Raw genomic sequence first — 27,971 nt, forward strand, 5'->3', positions numbered from 1 at the left:
ATCAAGGAACAATGTTCACATCGGGAGAATTTGAGGAATTTACGACCGATATGGGCATCAAGTTGTTAAATTCTTCTCCGTATTACGCTCAAGCCAATGGTCAAGCAGAATCTTCCAACAAAGGAATAATCAAGTTGATCAAAAGGAAGGTTGAAGAATACCCAAAGAAGTGGCACCTATGCTTAACCGAAGCCCTGTGGGCATACAGAATGGCCTGTCATGGGGCTACCAAGTTATCTCCCTATCAGTTGGTATACGGTCACGATGCAGTACTTCCATGGGAATCAAGGGCAGGATCAAGGCGCATTTCACTTCAGGATCAGTTGTCGGCCAATGACTACTTGGCTCTGATGAAGGAAGAACTTGATGATTTGGCCAGCCAACGACTAAGGGCTCTGATAAGTATCGAAGAGAATAAAAAGAGAGTGGCCAGGTGGTACGACAAAAAGGTCAAAGTCAAGCAGTTCTCCCCCGGAGACTTGGTATGGAAGTTGGTACTACCGATCGGGTCGAAAGATCCTAAATTCGGCAAATGGTCTCCTACCTGGGAAGGGCCGTATAAAATCGGCAGATGCGCTCCAGGAAATGCCTATATCTTAGAAACAATAGAAGGAGAAGAATTCACTAGAGCTCTGAATGGGAGGTACTTAAAAAGGTATTACCCAAGTATATGGGTCGGTGCCTAAGGCGTCAACACAATCATACATGACCGATACTATTCGGTCTTGAGACATACATATAAATCGACCGGAACAGCCGATTACATGCATTCGGTACGGGCGACAGATTACATGGCCGACAAGACACTAAGTCGCCCTTAGAACAAAAAATATAAAAAACAAACTAATTGCTCTTCTTCTGGGATGCCTTTTTCTCCGACTTAGCTCGAAGGCGCGAAGCCTCTGCCGCTGCAAGAATGACGGGCCGAGGAAGCAGGCGAACCCGATCGGTAGAAGACCGCTGGCCGCCGTTCCTCTCTAAAAAGTCCAAAATCGTGCGGGCTGTCGAAGTGACGTCATCTCCAAGAACATCACGGCGACGATCCTTCATGGCTGAAGATCGGCGACGGTTTTCGTTCACCACGGCGTCCAAGACTACACGAGCATCTGCAGTAATGTGGTCTTGGAGCTCCTCTTGATGAGCCAGGATCAGAGCCTTGTCCTCCGAGGTCAAAGGGTCTTCTGAATGAATGCACTCGATGGCACGCACGAGCTCCGAGCCAAGGCGTTGAGGCTGAAACAAAGAAGGAATAAAGTGGTGCATTCTTTTCCTAAGATCCAAAGGGAGAAGACGGAGCGTCACCTGGTTGACGGAAGAGAACGACGACGAGGCCATGACAAAGTAGTTGCGCCGATGAGAGAAAGAGGAAAGGCGAAATGGGAGCCAGATCGATGCTATCGGGAGGAGGCGCCGAGGTCGATATTTATGGAGAGAATACGTGGAAATCTGATAAGGCCAGGGGCGGATCCAGGCCCCGGGCTGCCCGGGCTGCAGCCCGGGGCGAGCCCATAAAACTGCATGTATCTTCACATTTTATGCAGTATAAATCAGCCCATATAGCATCAAATCAGCCCATTATTTCATTGTAAAATCAATTTGCCTTAGTCCAGCCCGGGTCCGGCTGTAGTTCTGGTTCCGCCCCTGGATAAGGCCACGTCCCATCGGTAATAAGGAAGGCGGTAAATAGAGGACAATCGCGAAGGGTCGGTCAAAGAAGGCAGTAAATGTTCGTACAAAGCGGTCAGTGTTTTACAGATTACCCAAAAGGGTATCGATAGCCGTGATGGCCCGACGCCGGATCTGATCGGCAGAGTCAAGAACCCGTTGGTCTTCTTCTGCCGATCCAGGGACCTCCGATGCGATGCGATGGAGTCTCAGAGCCTCCTGAGCAAAACGCTGCCTCTCCTTTGTCAAATCGGCAATAGCCGAGGGTAACTCTTGAAGTTTGTTCTCTTCGGCGCTGATCGCCTTGGTCACTTGCTCCATCTCTTTGGCAAGATCTGCCCTCCGTCGTTTGAGGCGGTCTATTTCACTGATGATCGCCGGACGTGAATCTTCCAAGACGTGGATTCGCCGATTCGCTTCTTGAGCCTGATGCTTGAAAGCATTTTCATCTTCACGGGTCTTGGCCAGTTTCGCGCGATCGGCCATATGACGAAGGGCTCTAAAAACAGGAATCCTCATGGACTCAATAAAGGCCGCCGGTGCCAATGCCTCTTCCGCTTCCTCTGGAACCCGTCCGCTGACGTCACTGAAGAGCTGCCGAATCGGCGAGGCGTCTTCCACCAGTCGGCCGATGTCCCCTTGAAGGAGGGATCGGATATTGGTGAGTTTAGCCCGGACGTCGTCGGGAACGGAGCTTAGGGCGACTTGACGGGATGTGGTTTCCTCGTCATCGGAGAAAGCGACCGCGAAAGAGAAAAGACTGTTGTTGGGAGAGTCCTGTTCCTGAGAGAATAAAGAAAAAGGGTGAATCGGCAGGGGGACAGAGCAAATCGGCTGGTAAAGCTGGTTCAAGAACTTACCATCTTAAAACGGATTTCTTCATGCTGCGCTTGTAAAGCCGTTGTGTCTTGTTCAGTGGCCTGTGTCATAGGTTCATCCGATGAAGAGGACTCTACAACAATCGGCACGGTGCTCGGACTGGCTCCCCGAAAAGGAATCGGTTGTCGGGAAGCGCTCGGTGTGCCGATGGTCTGTGTCAAAGAATCGGTTAAAAATATTATGCAAGCACCCGAGGGAAGTCCGCAAGATAAGTACCGTACCTCAATAGATGAGGGCAAGGGCGCGCTGGTATCCGGTGGAGTTGTCGCCGATTGTGGCATTCCCATGGAAGAACCCTACAAGATACAAAGTTAGGAGGAGTTAATATCAAAATGACGACCGGAAACGATAAGGCTTGAACTCACTTGTAAGGCTTCCAACAAAAGTGAGGCGGCAGCCGCTCCGGCTTGCGTAATGGCTTGAGTATCGGCAGTTGTTGTGGCCTGGGGCGATGCAGTTAAGGTTTCTGCCGATACGAGCACAGGAGGATCCGTCGATGCCGTACGAGCCCGGACTCGGCGACTGGTTTTCTTGACGACCTTCTTATGAACCTTCTTCGATCGGCCGGCAATCATGTCAACTGACGGAGCGTCGTAGCCGATAAGAGGATAAGTGGTGTACGGATAGCTCTCCATTAGCCGACCACTGCGGCTGTGCGTTGGAGGGGCTTGACTCTCAGCCTAAAGAGACAATGAAATCATTAGTGCTCAATCATGTTGAAAAGAATAAAAATCGGTAATCAGAAATACCTCGGCGTTGGGATCAATGTTGGCCGGGTCTAGAAGGTTGCAGTATGCCGATGCTGAGTTGCAGAATAAGAATTGCTTCCATTCAGCCCACCAAAGCTTGAACGGTTGGATGGCAAATGGGTATAATAGCCATTCATTCAAATTAATCGTACTGGAGTCCGGAATTCGGTCTCGCAGCCGACAATAATCCAGGCCAGTTTGAAGCGCTTCTCTGAACTTGATTCGGCCAGCAAAATACACTTGTATCGGCAACTGACCCATGCCGAATTGTCGTGCAGCAGTAGATGGGTTGTAGAACTCATATGTAGGGGCATCTTTCCCCGAAAAGAAGTTGGCCGGTAAAAGTCCTGGTTTGATCAATTCTTCATAAAGGTTTTCGTCAAATTGGCCAGAGGTCGAATCAAAGCAGGAGGGGAGTTCGAAGACTGGGATGTCTCGCTGGTATGGAAACCAGATAGTTGCGTCCTCATTAAATCCATTATAGAAGCACCGAAAGTACTCGGCTACCTTTGTAGCGGAATACGCACAACCTGGAAAAGCTGACGCTGCTTCACCATAAGACATGCATCGGCGGCGCTCGGTGGGATCTTCCGCCGATTCGATATTAGGAAACATCATGTGGTCCACTGGCTGCCGGGTTATCCTGTTCATGTAAAGGTTCAACCATAGATTGACGAACCACCAAGGCCCACCTGGGTTGCCGATTGGTTCTCCCTTGGAGAGTTTTGTGCCGATTTGATGGAGCATATGGTACACGGCACCCAGAAGATGTTTCCCGAGAGGGACGCGGTTTCCTTTGGACAGTGCTTCAGCTAAGGATTGGGTGTTGGTTGTTGGGCCGGCGGCTCTTCCACAGAAAAGGTGTTTTTCTAGCCACATCATCAGGAAAGCAGTATGCTCCCTGTTATCAACAGTACCGGTCTTCTTATTATCATTAATAAAGCCCTTCCAGCCGCCGATTCTTCTTGTGTCCAGCCGATGCGACGTTACGGTCAGAAGTTGGAAACGCGTGTCAGGGGGGGATACGTCCAGGCCGGTCAAGAGGACCACATCGGCCAGAGTGGGGGTCATAGGACCATGACCAAATAAGAACGCATTGAGCGCGTCAGACCAAAAATAGGAAGCTGCCATCACTAGCGGCTCATTTTTCTCCATTTGCGACAGGGAAAGGTTGATACATTGGCCGATTTTGAGCTCATCCCATGAGACGCCCCTTGACGCGGATACTCGTTGGTACCATTCCCTCCAACCTGGGGTTTCGTTCGGCCAGGATCTAAAAGTGCTTGCCCATTGATCTAAGTTCATATCGGACCGTTTGAAAGGTATCCGATCAGTTTCCAAATCTATAAGAATCGCCGGATCTGGGTCTCCCATGGGACCAAGGCAAACAAGGCCAGGACTGCCCGTAAGGTGAATAGTAATTCTATCTCTAACCGCCTAAAAAGGAAAAAGGGGCATAGGAATGTAAGGAGTAGATCGAAAATATTGCCGATAAGGAGGGGATTCGGTATTTACCTCCGGAATAAAGTTCTGAGTAATCGGCGTGGCCGCCGACGTTGGCGCAGATGATGGGGCTGTGAAGGGAACCGCCATTGGGATTTCTGATGAAGCCCTTGCATCTGTTGAAGAAGTGACGGCCGTCGCTACCTCCACCGGGGGCATTGTCCCTGGAGCATCGCGTGATGGGGAATTGCCGGAGGGAGTCGCCATTGAAGGGAAAAGAAGAAGAAGTGATTGGAGCTGAAACTGGAAGACTTCGATGGCAAGATTGAAGAAGGAAGGAGGCGCGCGCGCTGGAAAAGAGATGTGAGCTTGAAGATGAGTTGTGGTGAAATGGTATTTATAGGGTGCCTGAAGAAAGGGTAAAGATGGAATTTTCACCGCACCGGCGCATCGAGTTTTTCGGGGTAGTGGCTGTCGTGGGCGCCCGTTTCAAAAAATTGCAATGATCAGCCGGGAGGCCGCGAAACGGAAGGATATTTTCACTGCGGCCGTTTCGGAGGAGAGGTTATTAAAGAATTTCGAAGTAAAAGACTATGTTTTACTCCGAAACTGGGGGGCATGTGTTGACGCCGGATTTCGTCATCAGTAGAATCGGCGCCAAAGAAGAAAGAAATTGAAGGGGTTTGGATGGGAATCGGCCAAAAGGTGCTACAGTGCGGAATCGGTCAAGTGGCTTTTACTTCCCTTCAGAGTGAATACGCCGGGTTCCCAATCGGCAATCCTTTGCTGATGAGAAATCGGCCGATCAGGAAGGTGGACTAAGGTGGGCCTGTATGGGCTTGGAAAAATGGAGGGATAAGGTGGAGTTCAGCCCACGAAGTGTGGGGTAGTTGGTTTAGCACGGATTGTGCTGGTAGATGTTTGTTTTCTGTTTGAATTAGAGATAGAGTTCTAGTCGGTTAAGAAGATTATGTGTACGGGGCTATAAATAGCTACCTTTGTAAATCTGTAGACACAACAATCAATCAATACAACAAGTTACTTTATTCTTCGTACTTACTTTCGAGCAGGCGACTTCGCCGTTACTTTTCTTTCTCACGAGTTCGTGCGGATTGGCCGGGCTGCATCGTCTTGATCTCCAGCCGATTCTGTAAGTTCCGTTTATCGAGTAACATCTAAGCTTTAACTTCTGGCGCATCGCTGTCGTTTCGTTTAGATTTATTCATCAGTTATCGATATCGACTAGATTCATAGGTTTTTACCTGTTTTTCTAGTTTTTATCACCAGTTATCCTGCTAGGAATCGGTAGTATCGGCTTTCTTTGCTCTCTATTGTTAGATCCATTCGTTGCCGATTAGATCTTTTCCTAGTACTATTTTCATAAGCTTTGTACCGATTGCTTTAGTATCTATCTGTTTACGAGGCTACAGGGATCGTGCTGTCTTATAGCCGATTTTATCATCACAGTAAATCGGCCGGTCTGCCGATAAGCTATCTCGATCGGAAACTTAGCCGATCGCGGTTACTGAATTTGACACGTGTTCTTCCTTGCCAATCAACAGGTCAGATTGGCTGGCACGCCGCGCGAACCGCACCAGGGCATTCACCCGAACAGGAGCTAAGCAGATTCTCCCGGGTCGTGTGTCGGTCGCTGGGATTCGGTTGACCGATTTCTAGCGCCAACAATAGGTATATACACAAGTGAAGCAACAATTAGCATTAATATGGAAAAGAATTCAAGGTAAAAAGAAAAAGGGTCTTTATAGTCTCGGTTGGTAGGAGGGCCTTAGTCCCGAAAACATAGTCCCGGTTGGATATTCGAGAGATTTGACTCTCTCCAACCAGCACTACGGGATTCAGGAGCTTTGTCGAGTGCCAGGGTTACTCGGCAAAGCCCTAAAAACACTCGGCAAAGAGGTTTGCCGAGTGTTGCACTTGGCAACCGACACTCGGCAAACCCCTTTTTGGCCGAGTGTTTTTTTTTGCCGAGTGTTTTCAACGCAGCACTCGGCAAAGAACTTGTTCGCCGAGTGCCCGAGGGAATACACTCGGCAAATTTGACGTTTCAGGTACTGCAGGACTAAAAGTGGATTTTCCAGCAGTGAGATTAATGAAACAAGAAAACAAATAACTTGCAAGCACACAGTGTTATATATTATTATTACACGAGGGCCGAGCCGGGATAATGCATGGATCGGATGGTTTGTTCAGGCGAGGATCGGAGCGCTAGCAGCAGCAACAGTCTCACATCAGATGCATCTTTGGCACCAGCACTGCATATAGCTACAGGAGCCGGACATATTGTCGCTGCTTTCGTCTGAGCATGCACGGTCGCAGGCGTCGTCGTTGAACAATCCAAAGCACGGCCCTTTATAATTTGCACTCAGGTGATTGTCGCAAGAAAAATCCCCAACCGACGCCGACTCTGCTGCATGGATCCGACCTGTGCAGGCATGAACGTTCATTTATATGCAACAGAACAAAACTTTTAGCTAGCTTTGCAACATGTACGTAGTTGATCTGATGCATGTGCACGCGTGTACGTACCGGCTATGGCGACGAGTAGGAGGACGGCAGAGAGATTCTTTCCAGCTGAATGCGCCATTACATTGCTTGTTTTCTGGTGGAAGTTTGGAGCGAGGAGTCTCTTCTTAACAGGAGAAAACATCACTACCCGACGGGCTGATCCATCGGACTTGCCAAGAATGTCGATCCTCGTCAAGGGCACCAGGCATCTATTTCTATTAGGGAATAATAATTAATTAAAGCACGGGTCTCCTAGCTAGTGTTTTCCACCCCGAAAACAAAGGTGATGAGCTCAGGAAGAGGAGGGTGATAACGACGACTGATGAGAGCTCCTTGAGGTCACGGCCATAGTTGAGGCCGTCCCTGCTGCCACGAAGGTAGTAAGCCGCTATAGTGTTCAGCAAATACTGCGCCTGCTGGCTTTGCTGTGCGTTTCATCTCTGTGCAAGGATCATAAATTGAGTTTGCACATTTTGTACATTCTATAACGTTAACATGAACATTTCATAACTTTTTTTTCTACTAAAATGTTTGAGACAGAAAAAAAGAATAATTTATACGTTGTGAGCACATTTACAATTTCCGGAAGGACAAGGTGCTATCGGATGATATTAAAATATGTAAAATAAAAATATTAATAATAACTAATCATTTTCTCTTTGTATTTAATTGTTGGTTCAACATTCATATATTTGCAAATTACAGCTCCTGGAGCAGGATAGGACCCGAGCAATCCAAGAAGTACTCCTGGGATTTCTGTGCGATGAGGTGATAAATTCCCATCGAGAATTTCATGACGGACATTCAATTGTCGAACCGGAAGACTATGGTTGGGAGGATTCCAAGAATTAAGAGGGAAAATTATTGTATATATATACTATGAAAGTACGTAAATAAAACTATTATGCATATACTATCATGAAATATATATATATATACGACATGCATATATATATAAAAGATGAATGTATACATGTAAGTAGTCATGCTAAGGATGTATACGTGCGCGCACGTGTGTAAGTGAAACAATAATAAGCATTTAAAGTAAAAAAATAATTTAGAAAAAAATATTTTGTCATGGTTGGTAATACACTAACTGAGACTAAAGGGGCCACGTGCATGTGCATGCATGGTGGCCCCTTTAGTCTCGGTTAGTATTACCAACTAGGACTAAAGGTCCCTTTTATCCCAGGTGATAGAACCAGGAGTAAAGGCTGGAACCTTTAGTCATGATTTATTAGTTTCGGTTGGATTTCCGAACCCTATGCGGCTTACCAACCGAGAGTAAAGGTGGTTTTCCACCGGTGTAGAATGAGTCGTGTGGCAAGGTAGCGAACGCTAGTAGTTTCTCCCTATGTAATGGAATGCAAATTGCTAGCGTAAAGCATAAGATAATTGTAGACAAGACATTTGCTATACGATGATTGTGCTTCTACGTACAAAAAGGTTCATTCCATGTCCCAGAGGACCGTCGCGCCATGGACTATGCTTCTCCCATGTCATGCACTCCACCTTCTCATGTCGATCTCCTCGTAATCTGTCTCGGATTAGATTCAAACAACAAGGACAATTTTGAGTATATATTATACTCCGATCCGATCTAAGAGAATCGAAGTCTGGGAGCAGGACAGATTTGCATTGGCCGCTCCAAAACCAGTCAACAAAAACAACTATCACTAGCAGACGAGCGGATCCATCGTCATGAATGTAGATTTCTAGGAATGCTAGCTGAGGGAAAGCAATCCGATCCTAATAACAATCACTAGCTACCAAAGTTTATATTATATATATACTTCGATCTGATCTATGAGAAGTCTGCAATGTATATAAATCACATTTCAAAGAGGACGAATTTGCATCGGCTGCTCCAAAACCATATTTCAAAGAAACTATCACTACCAGACGGTCGGATCCATCAGACTTGCCAAGAATGCTGGGAGAAAGCAACTCTAAATGGTATGGGATTCTCCTATCCTATTACCCTCCATACGTCAGAGGCAACATCTATTATTTCTATTCGGGAACTACATCCCCTAGTTTTCCACGGCAGAAGCTAGCACAAGTCCGGAAACATGGTGTTTATAAGCTATTCTTATTCCATCTTGTATTGCTTTGTTTATAAACTTTGCAATGTGCTCTATTGTTCTTGTGCTGTAAAGAGTTATTGATCTTCGAATAAATATGGTATTTGACCTTGATTAACAATTTTGTATGGCTATGGAGATTTTTTTAGCAACCTAGTTGTAAGCATGGTGCTTAGAACTTGGTGCAAACATTGTCTTTGTTTACACTAGTAGAGAATTGGCCTTTAGTCCCGGTTGGTAGGGTGCAAATCTCCCGAAAATCCATCCGGGGTAAACCAACCGGGATAAAAAGGGGGGTCTTTTATCCCGGGTCACTCAACCGGGACAAGTCACGCGATTTTTCACGCGAAATATGCGCGTGCGCGCTGCGTGGGATTTGAACCCACAATCTCCAGCCTCGCGTGTAGCTTCCTTGCCATCCCACCTACACACCACATCTGACTATGGAGGAGATGTTATCCTTTTGTATTAACACGTGGGGGACCCTTTTATCCTGGTTGGAAACACCAACCGGGATAAAAGACCCCCTTTTATCCCGGTTGGTATTACAAACCGGGATAAAAGGGTTAAAGGGATTTAGTCCTATTCTAGTGACCTCGTTGGGGACTCTTTTATCCCGATTTGAAACACCAACCAGGATAAATGACCCCCTTTTATCCCGGTCGGTATTACAAACCGGGATAAAAGGCTCTCGACCCTTTTATCCCGGTTGGATAAAAGGGGGGGTCGTTTATCCCGGTTGGTGTTTCAAACCGGGATAAAATGCCTCTCAGGATCTTTTTTTTCACACTATCCTTTGCAACCGGGATAAAAGGTCCTGGTTGGTGAGCCCCCCACCAGTGACCGAGTTTTAGTCCCAGTTGGTGAACCTTTTGTCCTGGGCCAACTTTAAACCGGGACAAAATGGGGTGCATCGAAAGCCAATTCTCTACTAGTGTTATGTTCTTACCTACTATTTACATTCACACTTGCACACACGTGCACTCATTAGGTTTTGTTTATTTTACTGGATCAGCTATGCCACAAGTTAAGATCTTAGGGATGTCTTTGGGTTGTTGGCAACTGTTTCTACTCCTGACAGTCACCGCGGGGGTAGTATGCACATTTGAATTGCTCTCTGTTTAATGAACTTAAATTGATTAAATATCAGTTTTTTAATCGTGGAGGTTAAATGACTAAATTTGTGAATTTTTAGGTTGCTCTTTGATTTAATTTTTTTGATGACCTGATAACTCGATTTGGTTTTATTTAAAATTGATTCATATGCTATCTACATTTGTGAATCTCTTGCGAAGTTCTACCTACTAGAGTCTATATACATGCATGATCTTTCATGATGAAACATTTAGGTTTCAAACTTATATTTTGATGAGTTGGATTAAGATTGATTTCTATGGTATGAGACTTAAAAGTTGGCCATCTCTTTTGTGTAAACCCTTTTCTTGCTAGCCTTTCTATCCATGCATTATGAGTTTCTACACTAAAAATTTCAAAAACATCGCTGGACATCCAACCTAAAGTCAAATTATCATTTTGTTACTACCTCCTTGACCACAACCTATTATTAGGTATGGAAAAATATCGGCCAAGATTTAGAAGATTAATCGATACCTTTTCAAGAAAATCAAGACCTGGAGGCGTCCACCAGTAGGGAGAATATAAAGAGAAGAAAATAGAGGCTAGAAGGGGCTAGGGCGATCGGCCTGAGGTGTTTTCCCCTCTATTTCCTCTAAAATTTGATGTGGAAGTCCCTCTATAGGAAATCTTTGGATATAGAGTTGGGCTGGCCTGGCTCTAAGCCTGCAGCTGATGGTGATAGCCTCTGAGAGCAAGCTATTGCCTCGGCACCACCAGCCCCTGAACCTCAGGAACAACCTGTGCCATCACGTGCTCCATCAGGCGCTATAGCTACTGTGGCCACCCTAATGCATGATGTGCTTAGTGCGTCAGCTGACAAGGTGCCGCTAGCCCCCAAGCTGAAAATGCCACCGGAGACAGCGTCTACTTGTATCACAGTGGGTGCTTTAGTAGTCCCCCGAGCCAAAGGTGGAGCTTGAATCAGCGGTTGCTTTAGGCACCATGGCGACTGATGTGTCATCCCTAGAGGGCCCATCCTCTTGTATGGAGTTGGTGTCTCCCGGTAGCACTGCAACTGAGGCCGACACCACTTATATGGCGGCTAAGCAGATTCACCTAGAGGATAAACTTGTTGTGTAGCTGACCAATACGATAAACTTGTTGTGCAATATGAAAAACAGGAGCATAACCTGGAGAAGGAGCGGAAGATGTGCGAGGATGCTGATGTCAACTTGGTGAATGCCATGAAGACCATCCAAGAGCGCGAGGGCAAGGCGGAGGTGGTGACGTTCACCATGAACAAGATCATTGAAGCCACCCAGCCGATTGTGGATATGCCGTGGCCTTTATCTGAGAAACTCAAGGATGTGCCTGGAAAATTTTCTGACTATATCAAGAAGATGGTGAAATCTGTCTCCAAGCAGGTGTCGAGCTTTGTCAAGTCCTTCTACCCAACGGCGGATTTGTCACCTGTTGCTGAGAGCTTGGCGGAAGACTACTCTAATGAAGATTTCAAGCAGTAACTACAGGAGATGGACCCCATGGCTGAGGAAGTAGCCAAGCAATTAGACATTAAGTAACTCTGTAAAAACAAACATCATTTCTATTAATGAATATTTTATGAATGTAATATAAATGTTTCAAAGTCTTTTGCAAAAAAATGTTTTATACTTTTTGACTTGTGATTTCAGTGCCCCTGCGATCGCCCCTAGATTTTTCCTGTATAGGTAATGCAAGTATTTACACATAGGGCTTCTTTTACGAGCCTCATCAGACACTATTTGTCGAGTGCCATAGTTGTGTTTCCTTAAGGATCTCGCTGTCTGCTTGGCAAATACTCTAGCTACCTGGCGTGTAGACAACTTAGGTAGTAGTCTCTTCAAATTTTTGTAACCAGAGCCTGTCTTAAGGATCTCGCTGGGTCCGTATCGACGTGCGCTTAGGAAAGTTTGGAATTCTGCCATCTTGTAAGTACAAGCTGCGACTAGACAACTGTGTCCAATAAGTAGTCGATCAAGTAGTGAAATAACCCTTGAAAATACTGCAAACCTGATTCTTCAGGTAGCGACTGGACAATTTTATCCAATGAGCTTAGTAGCTCTTGGTATACTTTAAACTTGCTTAGCAAGCCGCAATTTGGCAGATTAGGATGAGCAATAAGTAGTCGGATTGCAACCAAAATGTACTCTGCTTCATTGAATCATAAATACGACTAAGGCCGATGGCCGATTACATAAAATGTAAATCTAATCTATGGATAAAAGCGACACAAGTGTTCAATGTTCCACGAGTTGCTAACTTCTTCGCCCGAGAGGTATTGTAGGTGGTATGACCCAATTTCAGTGACCTTGGAGACAACGAACGGTCCTTCCCATTGCGAGTTTAGCTTGTGCAACCCCTTGGTGTCTTGGATTCATCGGAAAACCATATTGCCAATGTTGAACAAACATTATTTGACGTTGCGGTCATGATAGCGATGAATTCCTTCGAGGTATCGTGCTGACTGGATGAGTGCTGCATAGTGGACTTCTTTGATGTTGTCTAAGTCTAGACGCCTTGTTTCTTCGGCTGCGCCTTCTTCATACTGCTCGACTTCTGTGGATTTCCATATGATGTCGGCAGGTAGCACAGCTTCAGATCCATAAACGAGGAAGTAGGGCACCGATTTCCCTATCGGCTTGCACGACTAGGTGCAGAGCCCCCAAGGACATCGGGTAGTTTCTTGAGCCACTTGCTCCCTTTGGTGTTGGGTATGTCGTGAAGCCACTTCTTGAGAGCATCTAGGACCATCCTGTTGGCGCTTAACCCAGCCATTGGTTCGCAGGTGAGCTACAGAGACGTATCTAACATTGATGCCATCGTTCTCGCAATACTTGCAAAACTCGTGTCTGTTGAAGTTCGAGCCCAGGTCCGTGATAGCAGTTGGGGAAGCCGTAGCGGTGAACAATGTCATCGAGGAAGTTGATGACTCGATCTGTCTTTGGGTAGGTCACCGGCTTAACCTCAATTCACTTGGTGAATTTATCGATCACCACCAGTACTCGATTGAATCCTCCTGGGGCAGTTGGTAGTGGACCAATCATGTCGAGCCCCCAACATGCGAATGGCCACGTCGGTAGTATTGTGATCAACTTGTAGGACAATACGTGTTGTTGTTTGGTGAAGAATTGGCACCCCTGACATCGACAGACTAGTTCCTCAGCATTAGCTAGAGTTGTAGGCTAGTAGAACCCTAATCTGAAAGCTTTGCCCATGATGGTTCGCGAAGATGCGTGGTTGCTGCAGATGCCTTTGTGGATTTCCTTCGAGATGTCTTCGCCTTCTTGCCTTGGGACGCACTTCATGAGTACTGTTGAGGATGCGCCCCCCTCTGTACAGCTTGTCCCCAACTAGAACGTAGTTTGTGCTGCGTCTCTAGGTTTGTCTAGCTTCACCTTTGTCTTGTAGCAGCTTCTGCTCCATGACGAAGTTGATGAAGGGCTTCATCCAATCTACATCAACCATCATGACCTCCTGATCTGGTTCTGTGGAACTGCAATTAGTGGTTTGTGATGGAGTTGGCTCCGCTATGGATGTCTTGTGTAGCATGTGTTGTCGACCAAGAGTGGCCCGAAGGTGACTTTGCTGGGCAAGTCTGGGCAAACTGGTATGACCGGCTCCCCAACCGGTCAGACCGGTTTTGGTAACATTGTCAAATGACAATTGGACTCTACCATTGCATAGATCTTGTCGAGATGATTGAAATGCATATATAGAACGTCCGATTCGAAGTTCGGATGAGAGATAAAGTCCCTAGAAGATTACAGCCTGCGGAATCATGTCATACCGGATTACCAATCCGGTGAGACCGATTTTGGTCTGTGTAAACCGAGTAGGGAACATATTTTAGCATGGGATTTGTTAGAGTTTTGACCCATAATGGGATAAGACCACCCCTCCCTATTATATAATATAAAGGGATACGACCGATTGATACACACATCCAATCGATTCTCAACTTTATCTTTTACATTCAAACCCTAGTTTTTCTCATCCAACCTCCATGGTTCTCGTCTACTAATCTTCAGGACTAGGGATGATGTCCTAAGCCTCGTTGGTCAACCTAAGGCACGCCAACGACGTTCACATTCTGATGGGATCCCTTTCGAGCGAGAGTTTCGACGGCCTTTGCTAGTTTCACTGGTGAAAAACGCGACATTAGTCCCTGTTGGTAGGGCTCAAAGATACCGAAAATCCATCTGTGATTAAATTTTCAAGACAAAAGCAGGTTTTTGTCCCGGGTCATTCACCTGGCACTATGTCATAAACGATTTGTGATGGCACATGCAAATTACTCTGCTGACAGGTGTAATTGGCACCCGCCAGCATAAAGGTTCCTTGTGCTGGCAGGGGAGCACCCGCCAGCACAGTGGCTAGCTCCTACACAACGTACATGCAGGCACATGCTGGCAACCACTACTAGTCAAAGACATAAGCGCCCGCCACATAAGCACTCTGCTGGTACCTGCACCGTGCACTGCACTGCGCTAGCACATGCAACTGTGTTGGCGGGCCATGTAAGCGCCCGCCAGAATAATGGTTTCAAGAAAATTCAAAATTATTTAAATACTTGGTAAATGATTTTAAAATTATTTCAAACTTTTACACATTCACATAAATATTATTTAGTGAATTAAAAAATATTATTTCATAGATAACACGTGGTCTGGTGTTTTATTTGTCTTGAAGATTTCGAGCAACTTGCAAGTTGCAAGTGGTCTTGCTTCCGAAGTCTGAACCCTCACCGCCTGCGTCCCCTGTTCCGAAACGATAGAAACCTGCAGCAGCCTCTGCCTCTGCATGTGGAGCAGCCTGCCGGCCGGCGTTCACTCGATCACGACGAGCACCACTTCCGATCCTTCACGTGCGGCCGCTGCTGCCGGCGATCGCCGGCGTGCATCGTAACTTGCACCCCCCACGTGATTGGCCAGACCCCGGTCAGGGATGGATGCCCCATCGCCCTCGTGCCTCGCGAGGATGCTCCTCCTCTGAATCAACGACGACCAACAAACAAAAAAAATTACTTTTTTCATTCCATTATACTGTATTTTCCTTTACATTGTATTTCATTGGTATTTGCATACTCTGCAGGCGGTCTCCGACGAGGCGCGCGCCATGTACAACGGCGGTCAGGCGGGGCTCACCTTCTGGTCACCGAACGTCAACATCTTCCGCGACCCGCGGCGGGGCCGGGGGCAGGAGACCCCCAGCGAGGACCCGGCCGTGTCCGCGCGCTACGCCGCCGCCTACGTCCGCGGCCTCCAGCAGCAGCAGCAGCAGTCCCCCTCCGCCTCCGGCGACAGCCGCCTCAAGCTCGCCGCCTGCTGCAAGCACTTCACGGCCTACGACCTGGACCGGTGGGGCGGCACGGACCGGTTCCACTTCAACGCCGTCGTGGCGGCGCAGGACCTCGAGGACACCTTCAACGTGCCCTTCCGCGCCTGCGTCGCCGACGGGGAGGCTGCCAGCGTCATGTGCTCCTACAACCAGGTCAACGGCGTGCCCACCTGCGCCGACGAGGGGTTCCTCGGGGGGACGATACGGGGGAAGTGGGGCCTGGACGGGTACGTCGTCTCCGACTGCGACTCCGTCGACGTCTTCTTCCGGGACCAGCACTACACCCGCACCACCGAGGACGCCGTCGCCGCCACGCTCCGCGCCGGGCTCGACCTCGACTGCGGGCCGTTACTGGCCCAGTACACGGAGTCGGCGGTGGCGAAGGGGAAGGTCTCCGACGCCGACGTGCGCTGGCCAACACCGTCGCCGTGCAGATGAGGCTGGGAATGTTCGACGGCGACCCCGCCGCGGGCCCGTTCGGGCACCTCGGGCCCAAGGACGTGTGCACGCCGGCGCACCAGGAGCTCACGCTCGAGGCGGCGCGCCAGGGCGTCGTGCTCCTCAAGAACGAGAAAGGTAAGCACAGGGGCGGCGTCCTCCCGCTGCGCCCGGCAACCCACCGCACCGTCGCCGTCGTGGGACCGCACGCCGAGGCCACGGTGGCGATGATCGGGAACTACGCCGGCAAGCCGTGCAGGTACAACACGCCGCTGCAGGGCGTGGCGGGGTACGTGCGGCAGGCGGTGCACGCGGCCGGGTGCACCGACGTGGCGTGAGCGGGGAGCCGGCAGCCCATCGCCGCCGCCGTCGACGTCGCGCGACGCGCCGACGCGACCATCGTCGTCCCCGGGCTCGACCAGAAGGTGGAGGCCGAGGGGCTGGACCAGTCGACCCTGCTCCTCCCCGGCCGGCAGGCGGAGCTCATCTCCGCCGTGGCCAAGGCGTCCAAGGGCCCCGTCGTCCTCGTGCTCATGTCAGGAGGCCCCATCGACATCGCCTTCGCGCAGAACGACCCCAGGATCGCCGCCATTCTCTGGGTGGGGTACCCCGGCCAGGCCGGCGGGCAGGCCATCGCCGACGTCATCTTCGGCCACCACAACCCAGGTGCGTTTGAGATTTTAATCACAAATTTTAAATAGACTGCAAATCTCGCAGCATGAAAAGGAGGCGAATTTGAGATTTCAATTCGAATTTGTTGGCAGGCGGGAAGCTGCCGGTGACATGGTACCCCGAGGACTACCTGCGGAAGGCGCCGATGACGAACATGGCGATGCGCGCCAACCCGGCGAGCGGGTACCCCGGACGGACCTACCGCTTCTACACGGGCCCCACGATCCTCCCGTTCGGCCACGGGCTCAGCTACACCCGGTTCACGCACTCGCTGGCGCACGCGCCGGAGAAGCTCACCGTGCAGCTCACCGGCGGCCACGCGTCCTTCCCCAACGCGACGCGCTCCGCCGGCGCCGTGCGCGTGGCGCACGCGCGGTGCGAGGGCCTGACCGTCCCGGTGCACGTCGACGTGAGGAACGCCGGCGACCGGGACGGCGCGCACACCGTGCTCGTCTACCACTCGCCGCCATCCGGGGTCGCCGGCGCGCCGGCGAGGCAGCTGGTGGCGTTCGAGAAGGTGCACGTGGCGGCGGGCGGCGTGGCGCCGGTAGAGATGGGCGTGGACGTGTGCGAGGGGATGAGCGTGGCGGACCGGGACGGCGTGCGGCGGATCCCCGTCGGCGATCACAGCCTGATGATCGGCGAGCTCACGCTCGGCGTCGAGCGGCTCGGCTGGGCATAGAACGAAACGCAAGGAAACACAATCTGTGTCGTTTTGGGATAGGGTATTGGATTGCGATTGCCACGGTGCTTCCGTCTCTGCAAAGGTGGAGATGGAGATCTCAAAAGTTGCTGAAAATTTGTTGAAAATGATTGCAAACGTTTAAAACTGGAAGGAACACAGAAGAATGTCGTTTCTTCCTCACTACCAATGTTTTTCTGATGAAAACATTTACTGGAAATGTCTACGACAAACGTCTGGACAAGAGCTTCTGCGACTCTCGTACTGACTGAAAAAACTGTCCATGGATTTGTTGTTTGGTAAGTTGGTATGCTTGCAACCCTGAACACAGATTTCTCTTGTCTGGGGGTACAAAACCATGAACTGGCCGTGCTCGTTCTGAGCGCCAACAATCATTCTGAAACAAAGATCCCTGTACCTCGGCACAAACAAGACTTCACTCGGTAATTTACCACGATGCAGCCATATGGATCTGATATATAATCAGAGTAATCAGTAACAAGTAACTGACAAGCATGACTACGACAATATGTTTGGCTTCTACAGTCAATTTACGGACCATCACAAAGGCACGGAACAGAAGCACCTACAGACTACAGTTATCCACCAGGTTTAACGCTGCTTCTCCTGCAGCTTCATCATCTCCAAGATGCACTGCTTCTTTGCCTCCGGCGGTCCGGCGTCCTCCAGGGGGCCCTGCCTCCTCCGACTTTCTTCGCCAACATACGTGACGCGACCCTCTGCTGCCGTTCAGCCTCCCTGATGGGCCTCGTTGGTCTTCAGGCGGGTGGACGACAACTTTCTGTTTCAACATTCAAAAGTGGAAAAATGGTAACAACTCTGCGGATAAGTGGTAACTATCAGCATTGTTATAAAGGGAAGAACTACAGCTACAACAGAGATTTCTTAAGCATCTACAAGGTTGGGAAAATTGCATGGTTAGTACAACACTGCATACCTCCTTTCTTCACTTCAAGGGTAGCGAGTCCGGTAATATCAGGATTCTTGAGCTGCTCAAGCTGTCGCTTCCCTCTCCTCAGCAAGTACTCTATGCACACAAAGTTCCTCCGGTCAACATTCCTTGCGTTGTCACGGAACTCCGCCGAGACAACAGACTCGATCCTGTGCCGCTCTTCCGGGGCCTTTAGGCGTGCTGTCCGAAGGAATCCCCTGTACAGCGCCAAGACCTGCCTCTGAATACCAGAAAGCTTTGGGCGGGAGGCCATCTCATCCTTGGGAAGCAATCATCGAAGCCTGGTACACAGATGCAAATGATTTATGTACAGACAATCCATGCTTTTGCAATGCAAAGAAACTAAAAGAATTTTCGAAGGACCGACATCAAGCAACTACTCAGTTTGTCTCACAGAAACCAACTGGGCTGCATCAAAATTAAGTACCACAGCAAATAAACAATGGCAAAATACAGGTTTATCTATAACCAGCAGAGATTTAATGGCCTAATAGAAGGGAATGGAAATTCTTTAAAAAGGGGCGAAATAAACTACATACCCCCACCTTAGCTTAATTGGGTACCAAGAACTAATGTCAGTCTATAACCACATCAAAGGTTGTAAAAGTTGTAAACCGCAAAGCTAGAATCTACAAGCTGGTAGCAATACACCTAACACTGGCAACGTCTGAAATTCTACTGCATCGTTCTCTGAAGCACATGTGATTTCTATCCATCCATGTAGGGAAGGATCAATTCATGTTCAGAAGGATCGGGAGATGATTCTTCTGCAGCATGCCAGAAAGTCCCTGCTAACCAACAGTGAAATCAGGCACTGCTAACAATCCGAACTCTCATAAGAAACAGCTAATCGACGCAGGAAGGGATCCCGCAAGGATTGACGGGGCGAGGGAGATCCCGCGCAGAGAGATCTGGACCCGGATCCTGAATCTCCCGGTCACGGACAGTTCACAGATCCGACCTGGGAGGACAAGAATACGCAAAGCCCTCGGTAGGGAAGAGAGGTTGGGGCGCTTACCTTATTCCTGCCGCCTGCCGGTGGGTGAGGTCGCCGGAGCGAGGCGTCGGGGCGCGGTGGCGGCGGTGGAGCGCTGGAGCTGTGGAGCAGCACGAACGACGGCACGAGAGAGAGGTTGGTTGGGCTCGGCATCAGGCCTGGACTTTACCCAGCTGTGGCCCATGGGCCTGGGGTCAGGCTCGCCGACGAGAGGAGGAGGGGCCGGTTCTGGGCTGTTTCCAGACCAACCAAAATTGCCCATCTTCCACAAGAAAGGCCCATGGGCCACGGCTTTGAAATAATTCTTCCACAAAATTACTCCTGCCGAAACATTGAATTTTCAGTAATTCAGAAACAGATGGCAATAATTCCATTCAGCAGGCTCTGATACCTTCCATTTCCATTCCCATAAACTTAATGCATCAACATAGTGAAATCAATCTTACATTGCAACAGTTGTAAATACAATGATCGACCAGTTCAACTGTATAGCTACGCTGTTGGTTACACTTAACTTACCATGATCCCACACACACAGTACAAATCTAACAATCAGTAAGACAACTCGCTAATAAACATGATTACGAAACTACCATGGATTACCGGAGTTACAGAAGTCGCAGAACAGCAGCAACTAAGGTTACCAACCAGGTTTAACTAATCAGGAGACCCATCGAAGCGGAAATGCCAGCCCTCGCTGGTGCTATTTCGGGTGCGGCCCGTCAGACTTGCTGGACGGCATGCTGCGGACGTTCTTCAGCAGGTCCTGGATCTTGGACAGCATCATCATCTGTGAGGGGTCACCAGCGCTACTGCTACCACCGATGCCAAGGCCACCGCTGCTAGCAGCCTGTGGCGGCGGTGGCCGCTGGTTCTCCTGCAGCTTGATCTTCTCGAAGATGTACTGCTTCTCCGCCTCAGCCTCCTCCAGGCGGCGCTTGAGGTACATGCTCGCGTAGTCCTGCCCCGCCTCCTCCGACTTCTTCGCCAGCGCGACGCTCCGCAGCCGCTCTGCCTCCTGCCGGGCCTCGCTGGCCTTCAGCTGGAACATCTCCGCTTCCACCTGCTTCAGGCGGATGATGCTCTCCAGCTCCTCTGCCTGCTGCAGCTTCCGCAGCCGCTCCGCCTTCAGCTCCTGGGCCTCCCTGGCCTTCTCCTCCAGCTCGCGGTCGCAGGCGTCCACAGCAAGGCGAGCCCTTTTATACATTCGCATTTTCTCTTCAGCAACAATCTCCATCTTTTTGACAGCCTCCTGGACAACCTCGGCAATTCGGTTGCAGGCCTCCTGGGGAGTGATCGAGCGCCCTGGCTCTTCATTCTCAAAGCTCTTTGGGGAGGCAATATCCAGCTCTAGGAAATAAACTGAGTGTTAGAGATATTCGTTCACCATTCAGAAAAGAAAGCAATCAGAAACACACAAAAAGAAGCGTGCTGCAGATAATTCAGTAAAAATAAAACTTCCATATGGAAAAATATCCTAGTTAATATCTTTGCCATTAGACACTTAGTTTTGCAACCAAATCCACGTAAACATGCAGAGGCCCAAACCAACTGCAACAAAAAAGCGAACACACCATAGAAAATGTTTGGTCAGTGTCAATTGTCAAGAATCACAGTGAGGAGCATGCACAAGCCAGCTATTCAAACTAGTGCACTGACAAAGAGTACCAGGGAGGTCTCTAGTGCCCCCCCCCCCCCCCCCAAACAACAAAAACAAAAACAGAGGCTGGAGCAAGCCAGTTGGGGCAGCCTGGAGAACAATCATGAACCTATTTATCATGGATGCAATGGCAGAATGAGAATGCTCGAAGAAGTCTAAAATCACAATGTGAGAATTGCAAATGGAAACATTTACCCTAGAATTGTAGCCAATCTGACTTGAAAAATATAAACAACTATGCACGACAACCAATTCAACTACAAGACGAAGATGTCCAACCACAACAACTCCGGAATGATTCTAAATGTAAGAATGTAACAACTAATCATCTTATGCTTATGTTTGGTGAGAATAATGTCCATGGAAATTATCATCGGTGGAGCAACCAGACAACCAACTGAATAAGGTTATGGTCATTTCAAAGTAACTGACAAGTGACAAGTAAAACTATGATATGGAGATGATATGTGCTGGATGGCGGTAACATGCCGAGCAGTCATACTTTCTGCATATTAAGCATCACACTTTTAAGTTTTAAGGCTGCTCATATGCACTTGTATAGTACATGTAGTGGAATAGCTACAGCTTTCAGTAAATCCAAAAAGAAATTTGTGGAAGACATTACAACTGTCTGAGGCATTCAGAAATTTAAATTGCAAAATGCAATTACTACAGATGTTATAATGTTGTGTACAAGGGCCTGCTGTGCACTGAGCTACAACACAAGTTGGAAAGTGGATGATTCTACAGCACAGAAAACAAGGCTAGAACTATATAGATTGTCTAAATACTAAAACATGGACATGAGTAGCTAAAGGTGTAGAGCGAAACAAGAAACAGGACAACTAAAATTTTATATGGACTTGAGGAAGCAGTCTTGTTTTCCAGCATATAACATGAAAAGAATAACAAAGTTCATAGCTATAAGGTAATAGTTATTATTCAATACATAATGCATGCCTATGCATAAAGTGCAGCTAAACCCAACCAGAAGAAACAACAAATAACTGAAATTTATCATGCATAGTAACTTGTAGGAAATAACCAACAAGTATCAACAATGTGTTTGACAAGTAACGATTTAGCATCATTTCATTTCCACCTATAAAAAAAAGAAGTAAAAATCCCAACCACAGTTGTAGCAGGAAACAAGCACCAGATGAAGTATAATGAAACTCAGCACGATAAGATGAGTTACTAAATAGGCCTAAATAACAGTGTTTGACAAGTAACGATTTAGCATTGTTCTATTTCCACCTATATAAAAAAAAAGAAAAGTACAAATCCCAACAACAGTTGTAGCAGGAATCAAGCACCACAAGAAGTAAAATGAAACTCAGCACAACAAGATGAATTATTAAGTAGACCTAAATTCGAGTGGCCAACATTGCAGGACCACAAGTATACTAAGTGTGGGCCATTGACAAGCCTTGTAAAAGTAAGTTGGGGCCAGAAAGCATGCATACCTTGGAGAGCTTGTAGCAGCATCCTAGGACTTACGGATTCAGCAGAAGCACTCCTCAATCTGTCAACCAGCTCAACACATTTCCTGAACAATTTATTCCCTTTTGAATCCTCACTCAGACGGAATATCTTACAAACATAGTCAAGCTCCCGCAACAAGGCATCCCTGTCCCAACCAGGCGCACATTGCTGAAAGACATCCCTAACCCACCCCAGCAGTTCAGATGTCCTCTGGCAGGCCTGGCACCGGAAAAGCATCTCCGCATGACCAACACCATTCTTAATCGTCTGCCCAGTCCCAATCCGCCCATCACGGATCGCACAGTCCGTGTGAGTCCAGTGAGAGCAGACATCACACCCGATCCAGCGGCACGTGTTGACCTCGAAATCAAACTTATTGCAGATGACGCACATGCAGAGGTTGCAGAACCCGTTCCGGCTGCTGCATATACCACACCTGCACTCCTCAGCAGGGAGGGTGCTCTGGCAGGCAATGTTCCGGCACCTCTTGTACAAGAAAACCTCCGCGAGCCGGCTCTGGGGTATGTTGACGCTGGGATGCAGGAACGCCTGGATCCCGGTCTTGATAGCGACAAGGACCTCCAGCTGCACGTGGTGCGCCACCGAAAGCGCAGCAGGGGTCAGATCAACCCTGCCCTGGACAAGCTTCTGCAGGTACAGGAACTCCTCCACATGGTGCGAACCACCAGTCCCTTCCAGAATCGAGCGGAGCTCGGTCTTGACCTCATCCAGCACCTCCTCACCAATGACCTTCATCTTCTCCGCAACAACGTCCACCCTGTCCCGAGCAATCTCCCTGAGCGTCACCCAACCGGCGCCCGGGATAATCCTACCCCGGACGGCCTGCAGGTCGTGAACGCCGTTACACACCACCACCTCCTTGTCCTTGCTGCCAGCCATCCTCACCGCCGTTATCGGCGCTGCCGCCACAGGAGGACCGCCGCCGCCGCCGCTCTTGCCGGTGCTGGGCTCCCCGGGCCACGTCTCCCGGGAGCTGGCGCTCTCGGTGGCGGAGTCGTGCCCCCCGTCGGAGTTGGACAGCGGCTCCTGCGCGTCCGGGGGCGAGCCGACCTGCTCCGGCGAGGTTGCGGCGGCCGCAGCGGCGCCGCCAAGGGAGAGCGACGTCTGCAGGGCCGGCGGCGCGCGCCCGTTGGGGCGCGGCGGCGGCGGCATGCCCTGCCCCTGCGTGGCCGGATGCTGGTGCTGGAAGTTGGCGCCCGACGAGGTCCCCATCCGGAATCAGAACCTCGGCGAGCGAAACCTGCACGGAGCGACAAATGCCATCAACAGCAGCCACCGGCGCGGAAATTCCTCTGAAATTTTCAGCGAACAGACGCGTAGGCAGCTGAGAGCCGCCGCGATTCGTCCCCCGCGGAGCCGATTGAGAACCCCCTCTCCGTCCCCCTCCCACCGTATCCGGCAGCGGGGCGCCCCCCGGAATCCCAGATCCCGTTCGCCCCCTCCCTCCCACCATCCCTACCGCGCGAGACAGGGAGCAGCAGCAGAAGCGGCGCGAGGGAGACTCACCTCATCGACGAGGAGCTCGCCGAAGAGAAACCTCTGGCGCCGCCGCCGCCCTTGACGGAGAGGAAGAGGCCGCCGCTCCGGATGAGGAGGTTCGATTTCTGTGCGGGAGGAAAAAAACAAAGGGGACGAAATGGTCTCTGGAGTCCAACTGCGGAGGCGAGACGGTGGCCGGGTTGACCGCTGCGGGTGGGGTGGAGAGCGGCGGGGTAGAATGGTAAATCCGGCGGGGTTGACTGATGGGCGGGGCCAAGTGGGACCACCGCGGGTTCTTTTTTTTACCGCGCACCTGATTTGACTTGACTGACGTCATGCCACGGCCGCGACCCAGCAGCAGTGGGGCTGAGGTAGCCAGCTGGGGCCTGGGGCGCGGCGGGTCACCTACGACCGTGTGGTTGCCTGCACGAGTCTAGCCCGAGTCTAGCCCAGAGTCAGGCTTAATGCATACACGAGCATAGTATTTTGTTGCCTGTCCGCACGAGTCAGGTTCTTCTAAGAATCTGTTTAGTTGCTCATATGAGGACGGGTTGCATGAGATGAAAATATATAAATAATCATCGTAACGATATTTATTAAGGAAACTATTATCTTATAGCTCTTAGTTTATCTTATTACTCCTTAATATTAATCAAAATATATTAATATCATTTAATATGTGCTAATAATGCATTAATAACGTCATTAGATGGCTAATTACCCGCACCATGTGAGCCTGACCCGGCAAAAACGGCTGATTTCTGCATACCTCAAGAGCCTGGATGCGGGGGAATCTTGCACGCGTGGAGCCTGACTGAGCAGATACGCAAGCAAAACAAACGTGTGTTCTCGCACCGATAGAGCCTGGTTGAGGGCTGCAAACGCCCCCTTCGCAGCCAGCGGTGCTAGGCTCTCTAGCTATTTTGATCGGTTCCTGTCTCCGTGCAGCCAGGCTTGCTAAGGCCTGTTTGGATACAGGTTCATAAACTTTAGTGCCTGTCACATCGGATGTTTGGATACTAATTAGGAGTATTAAATATAATCTAATTACAAAACTAATTAAACAGATGGAGTCTAATTCGCGAGACGAATCTATTAAGCCTAATTAGTCCATGATTTGACAATGTGGTGCTACAGTAACCATTTGCTAATGATGGATTAATTAGGCTTACTAGATTCGTCTCGCGAATTAGTATAGGGGTTCTGCAGTTAGTTTTATAATTAGCTCATGTTTAGTTCTCCTAATTAGCATCCAAATATTCGATGTAACCCCTTCTAAAATTTAGTACCCCGCGTCCAAACACAGAAAATCGATCGGTTGCCTGCACAGCTCGTGCCCAGCAGCTCTTTGTTGCACGCTCCTCCAAGCAGCAACTTCTAGCATTGTGCGAGCCAGGCCCGCCGAAAACGGCGGATTTCTACGTTTCTCTGAAGCCTTGCCGCGAAGGAATCTTTGCACATCAAGAGCTTGTCCCAGCTACAACCACAAGCTTGGTTCAACCACATGCAGCGAACCAATCGCCAATCGGACTCCTACTATAGTCGTGCACCTATGGACTGTGGTCAACACGATCTTGGTAAGTTTTTCGGCGAAATTCGAGTGTGTGCTCTAGTGTGGGTCCTACAGGTTCATAACGTGCGTGTTCAGTCGAATAGGCGAATAGCCAAAGCCAACTTATAAACACGTACGAAGTTTTTTTACGCATCGTGAATGTTATAACTTCATGTACTCCTTCCGTACTAAATTGTAGATTATTTTAGTTTTTTCATAGATGAGATGTATAGCAAAATCTATATATCTATAAAAGTTAAAATAAACTACAATTTAAAATGGAGAAAAACGGCTAAGTAAAATCTGTGTAATGGTAATTTATATACCAAGTAAAGGATGGTAACCATGTGAATATAGACGCTTTCGACTTTTTATGCGCGCATACACAGAAAATGGCGATTAAGCTGTTATGGACGATCCTGAGCCGAATATTAACGAGAAAATAGCCACAAAAATGCAGCCAAGATTTGCTGGTGACTAATTAGGAATGGAAAACCAACATGTAGCATCTAATGACACCAAGGATCTTGGCAGCAAAAAACTCGAGTTGTTCTTGTGTGTTCGCTTTATCTTTTAAAAGTAGGGCAAACCGGGAAAAAAAAAGTAGACATGATGAATGAAAGATCGACAGAACCAGAATTAATATGATAGCCAGATGTGATTATTACAATAAGGTCGACGTGCATCAAAAGAACCAAAAAGAATGAAGAACTAAACGTTTTAAGTATTTAGGGCTGTTTGGTTTACCCTTACTTATTTTAGGGACTAAAACTTGCTTATTTTGAGGGACTAAAGTTTAGTCCCCATGTTTGGTTCCAGGGGGCTAAACAACATTTAATGTCCTGGGCAATGACCACATTGCTCCTAATCATTGCTACCCCTCCCTTTTTTTTCCTTCTTTGCCTCCCCACGCAGGCAAGAACAGCACACGCCGGAGCCCCGAATCCATGGCAGCGGGAGCAGTGGCGGGGTGGCTGGGGGCGGTGGTGGGAAAGGAGCGGTGGGCGGGGGTTGGCGGCGGGCCACGAAAGGCGGCGGGTGGTCTGGGGAGGCGGGTGGGAGCCGGCGATGGGCAGGGAGCGGTGGCGGGTGGCCGAGGTGGCGGTGGGAGCGGCGGGTGGGGACCAGTGGTGGGTGGCCGGGGGCGACGGTGGGGCGGGAGCAGCGACGGTGAGTGCGGAGGAAGGAGGATGCGGGGGCGTGCGGATGGGTGTGATGGGGAGAGGGAGGCAAACAGACAAGTATTCATTTGGGGAGGGGGTGTCTAGGGTCCCTTTTAACTCCCATAAGCAACCCTTTAGTGGTTTATGGACTAAATTTTAGGGGTTAAAGTTTAGCCCAAATAAGCAGAGATGTTTGGTAATTTAGGAACTAAAAGGGACTAAACTTTAGCAGGGGCAAACTAAACATCCCCTTGCTATGCTTTCATGCATACGCTAAAGTCCTACCAGGCAGGGGGTGTACACAAACGATTCCTCCAAACCACAATTGTAACTAACTGGACCTAACAAGCCTCCCAAATACTGAATCTCTGTGCTCTTCAAATGACAGGCAACCAACTTCACCGTCGACATATACAAGAAGATGACCTCCTTGCACGGATGGAACCCAAGGAAAATAACCTCCATGCATCTTGCCATCACCGTCGTCGTCGTTCTCTACCATGTCCGTAGCATTGTCATCATCCGAGTTCCATGCATCTCTCGCCGTGCTCTCGCGCTGCTTTTTTGCCCTGTTTCGTAGTAATCATCGAGGATCCAGCAGGGTCCATGGCATCTCATCTGTTTGAGGTCTGGATTGACTACGCTGTGATGCTTCAGCTGCCACTCCATCTCATCGTCGCGCGACTCGTTTGAGGATCCAAACACGAAACTGGGACTTGGAATCGACAGCTGCCAAGTACAGTGGATCATGCCTGTGCGTTGCTACGGGCAATACAAATCATAAATAAATAGCATTCTCATCTTACTGACAAACAATTATGTCAGTAGACAAATGTAAATTGCACTTGATCATGTTACTGTTGTATGGCAGTCCGCAACATATGAGATGCACCTAAACTTCGCAATGCAATTCTGAGAAAACACTTAAACTGGTGAACGGTGACACTCAACGGAACATGCTGATGAGACTAAAACAGATTTCAGTAAGCTATTTCTATAATAATTGTTTCATTCTAGATTGCGTATGACAAATGAATTTTCTTATATATC

General features: G+C 49.0%; 1 protein-coding gene and 1 pseudogene across 1 annotated transcript; one reads left to right on the forward strand and one right to left on the reverse strand.

The window, feature by feature from the left end:
• Positions 1-15,556: 15,556 nt before the first annotated feature.
• Positions 15,557-17,591, forward strand: LOC101759569 (annotated as a pseudogene).
• A 2,343-nt stretch (positions 17,592-19,934) lies between these two features.
• Positions 19,935-24,392, reverse strand: LOC101762944 (OBERON-like protein). Its single transcript, XM_004979751.2, has 3 exons — positions 24,234-24,392; positions 22,688-23,967; positions 19,935-20,911 (listed from the first exon to the last, which is right to left on the reverse strand). Exons 2-3 carry the CDS (start codon positions 23,937-23,939, stop codon positions 20,265-20,267), a joined length of 1,899 nt encoding a protein of 632 aa, XP_004979808.1. The 5' UTR covers positions 23,940-23,967; positions 24,234-24,392; the 3' UTR covers positions 19,935-20,264.
• Between the last annotated feature and the right edge of the window lie 3,579 nt (positions 24,393-27,971).

The sequence above is a fragment of the Setaria italica genome, chromosome VIII (genome assembly GCF_000263155.2).
Source record: "Setaria italica strain Yugu1 chromosome VIII, Setaria_italica_v2.0, whole genome shotgun sequence".
Lineage (NCBI taxonomy): Eukaryota > Viridiplantae > Streptophyta > Magnoliopsida > Poales > Poaceae > Setaria > Setaria italica.

Coding starts and splice junctions, on each gene's coding strand:
- LOC101762944 (XM_004979751.2), bottom strand. CDS start 23,939: ATGGGGACCTCGTCGGGCGCCAACTTCCAGCACCAGCATCCGGCCACG. Junction 20,912..22,687: donor GCTGCTACAAGCTCTCCAAG/GTATGCATGCTT, acceptor TTTATTTCCTAG/AGCTGGATATTGCCTCCCCA.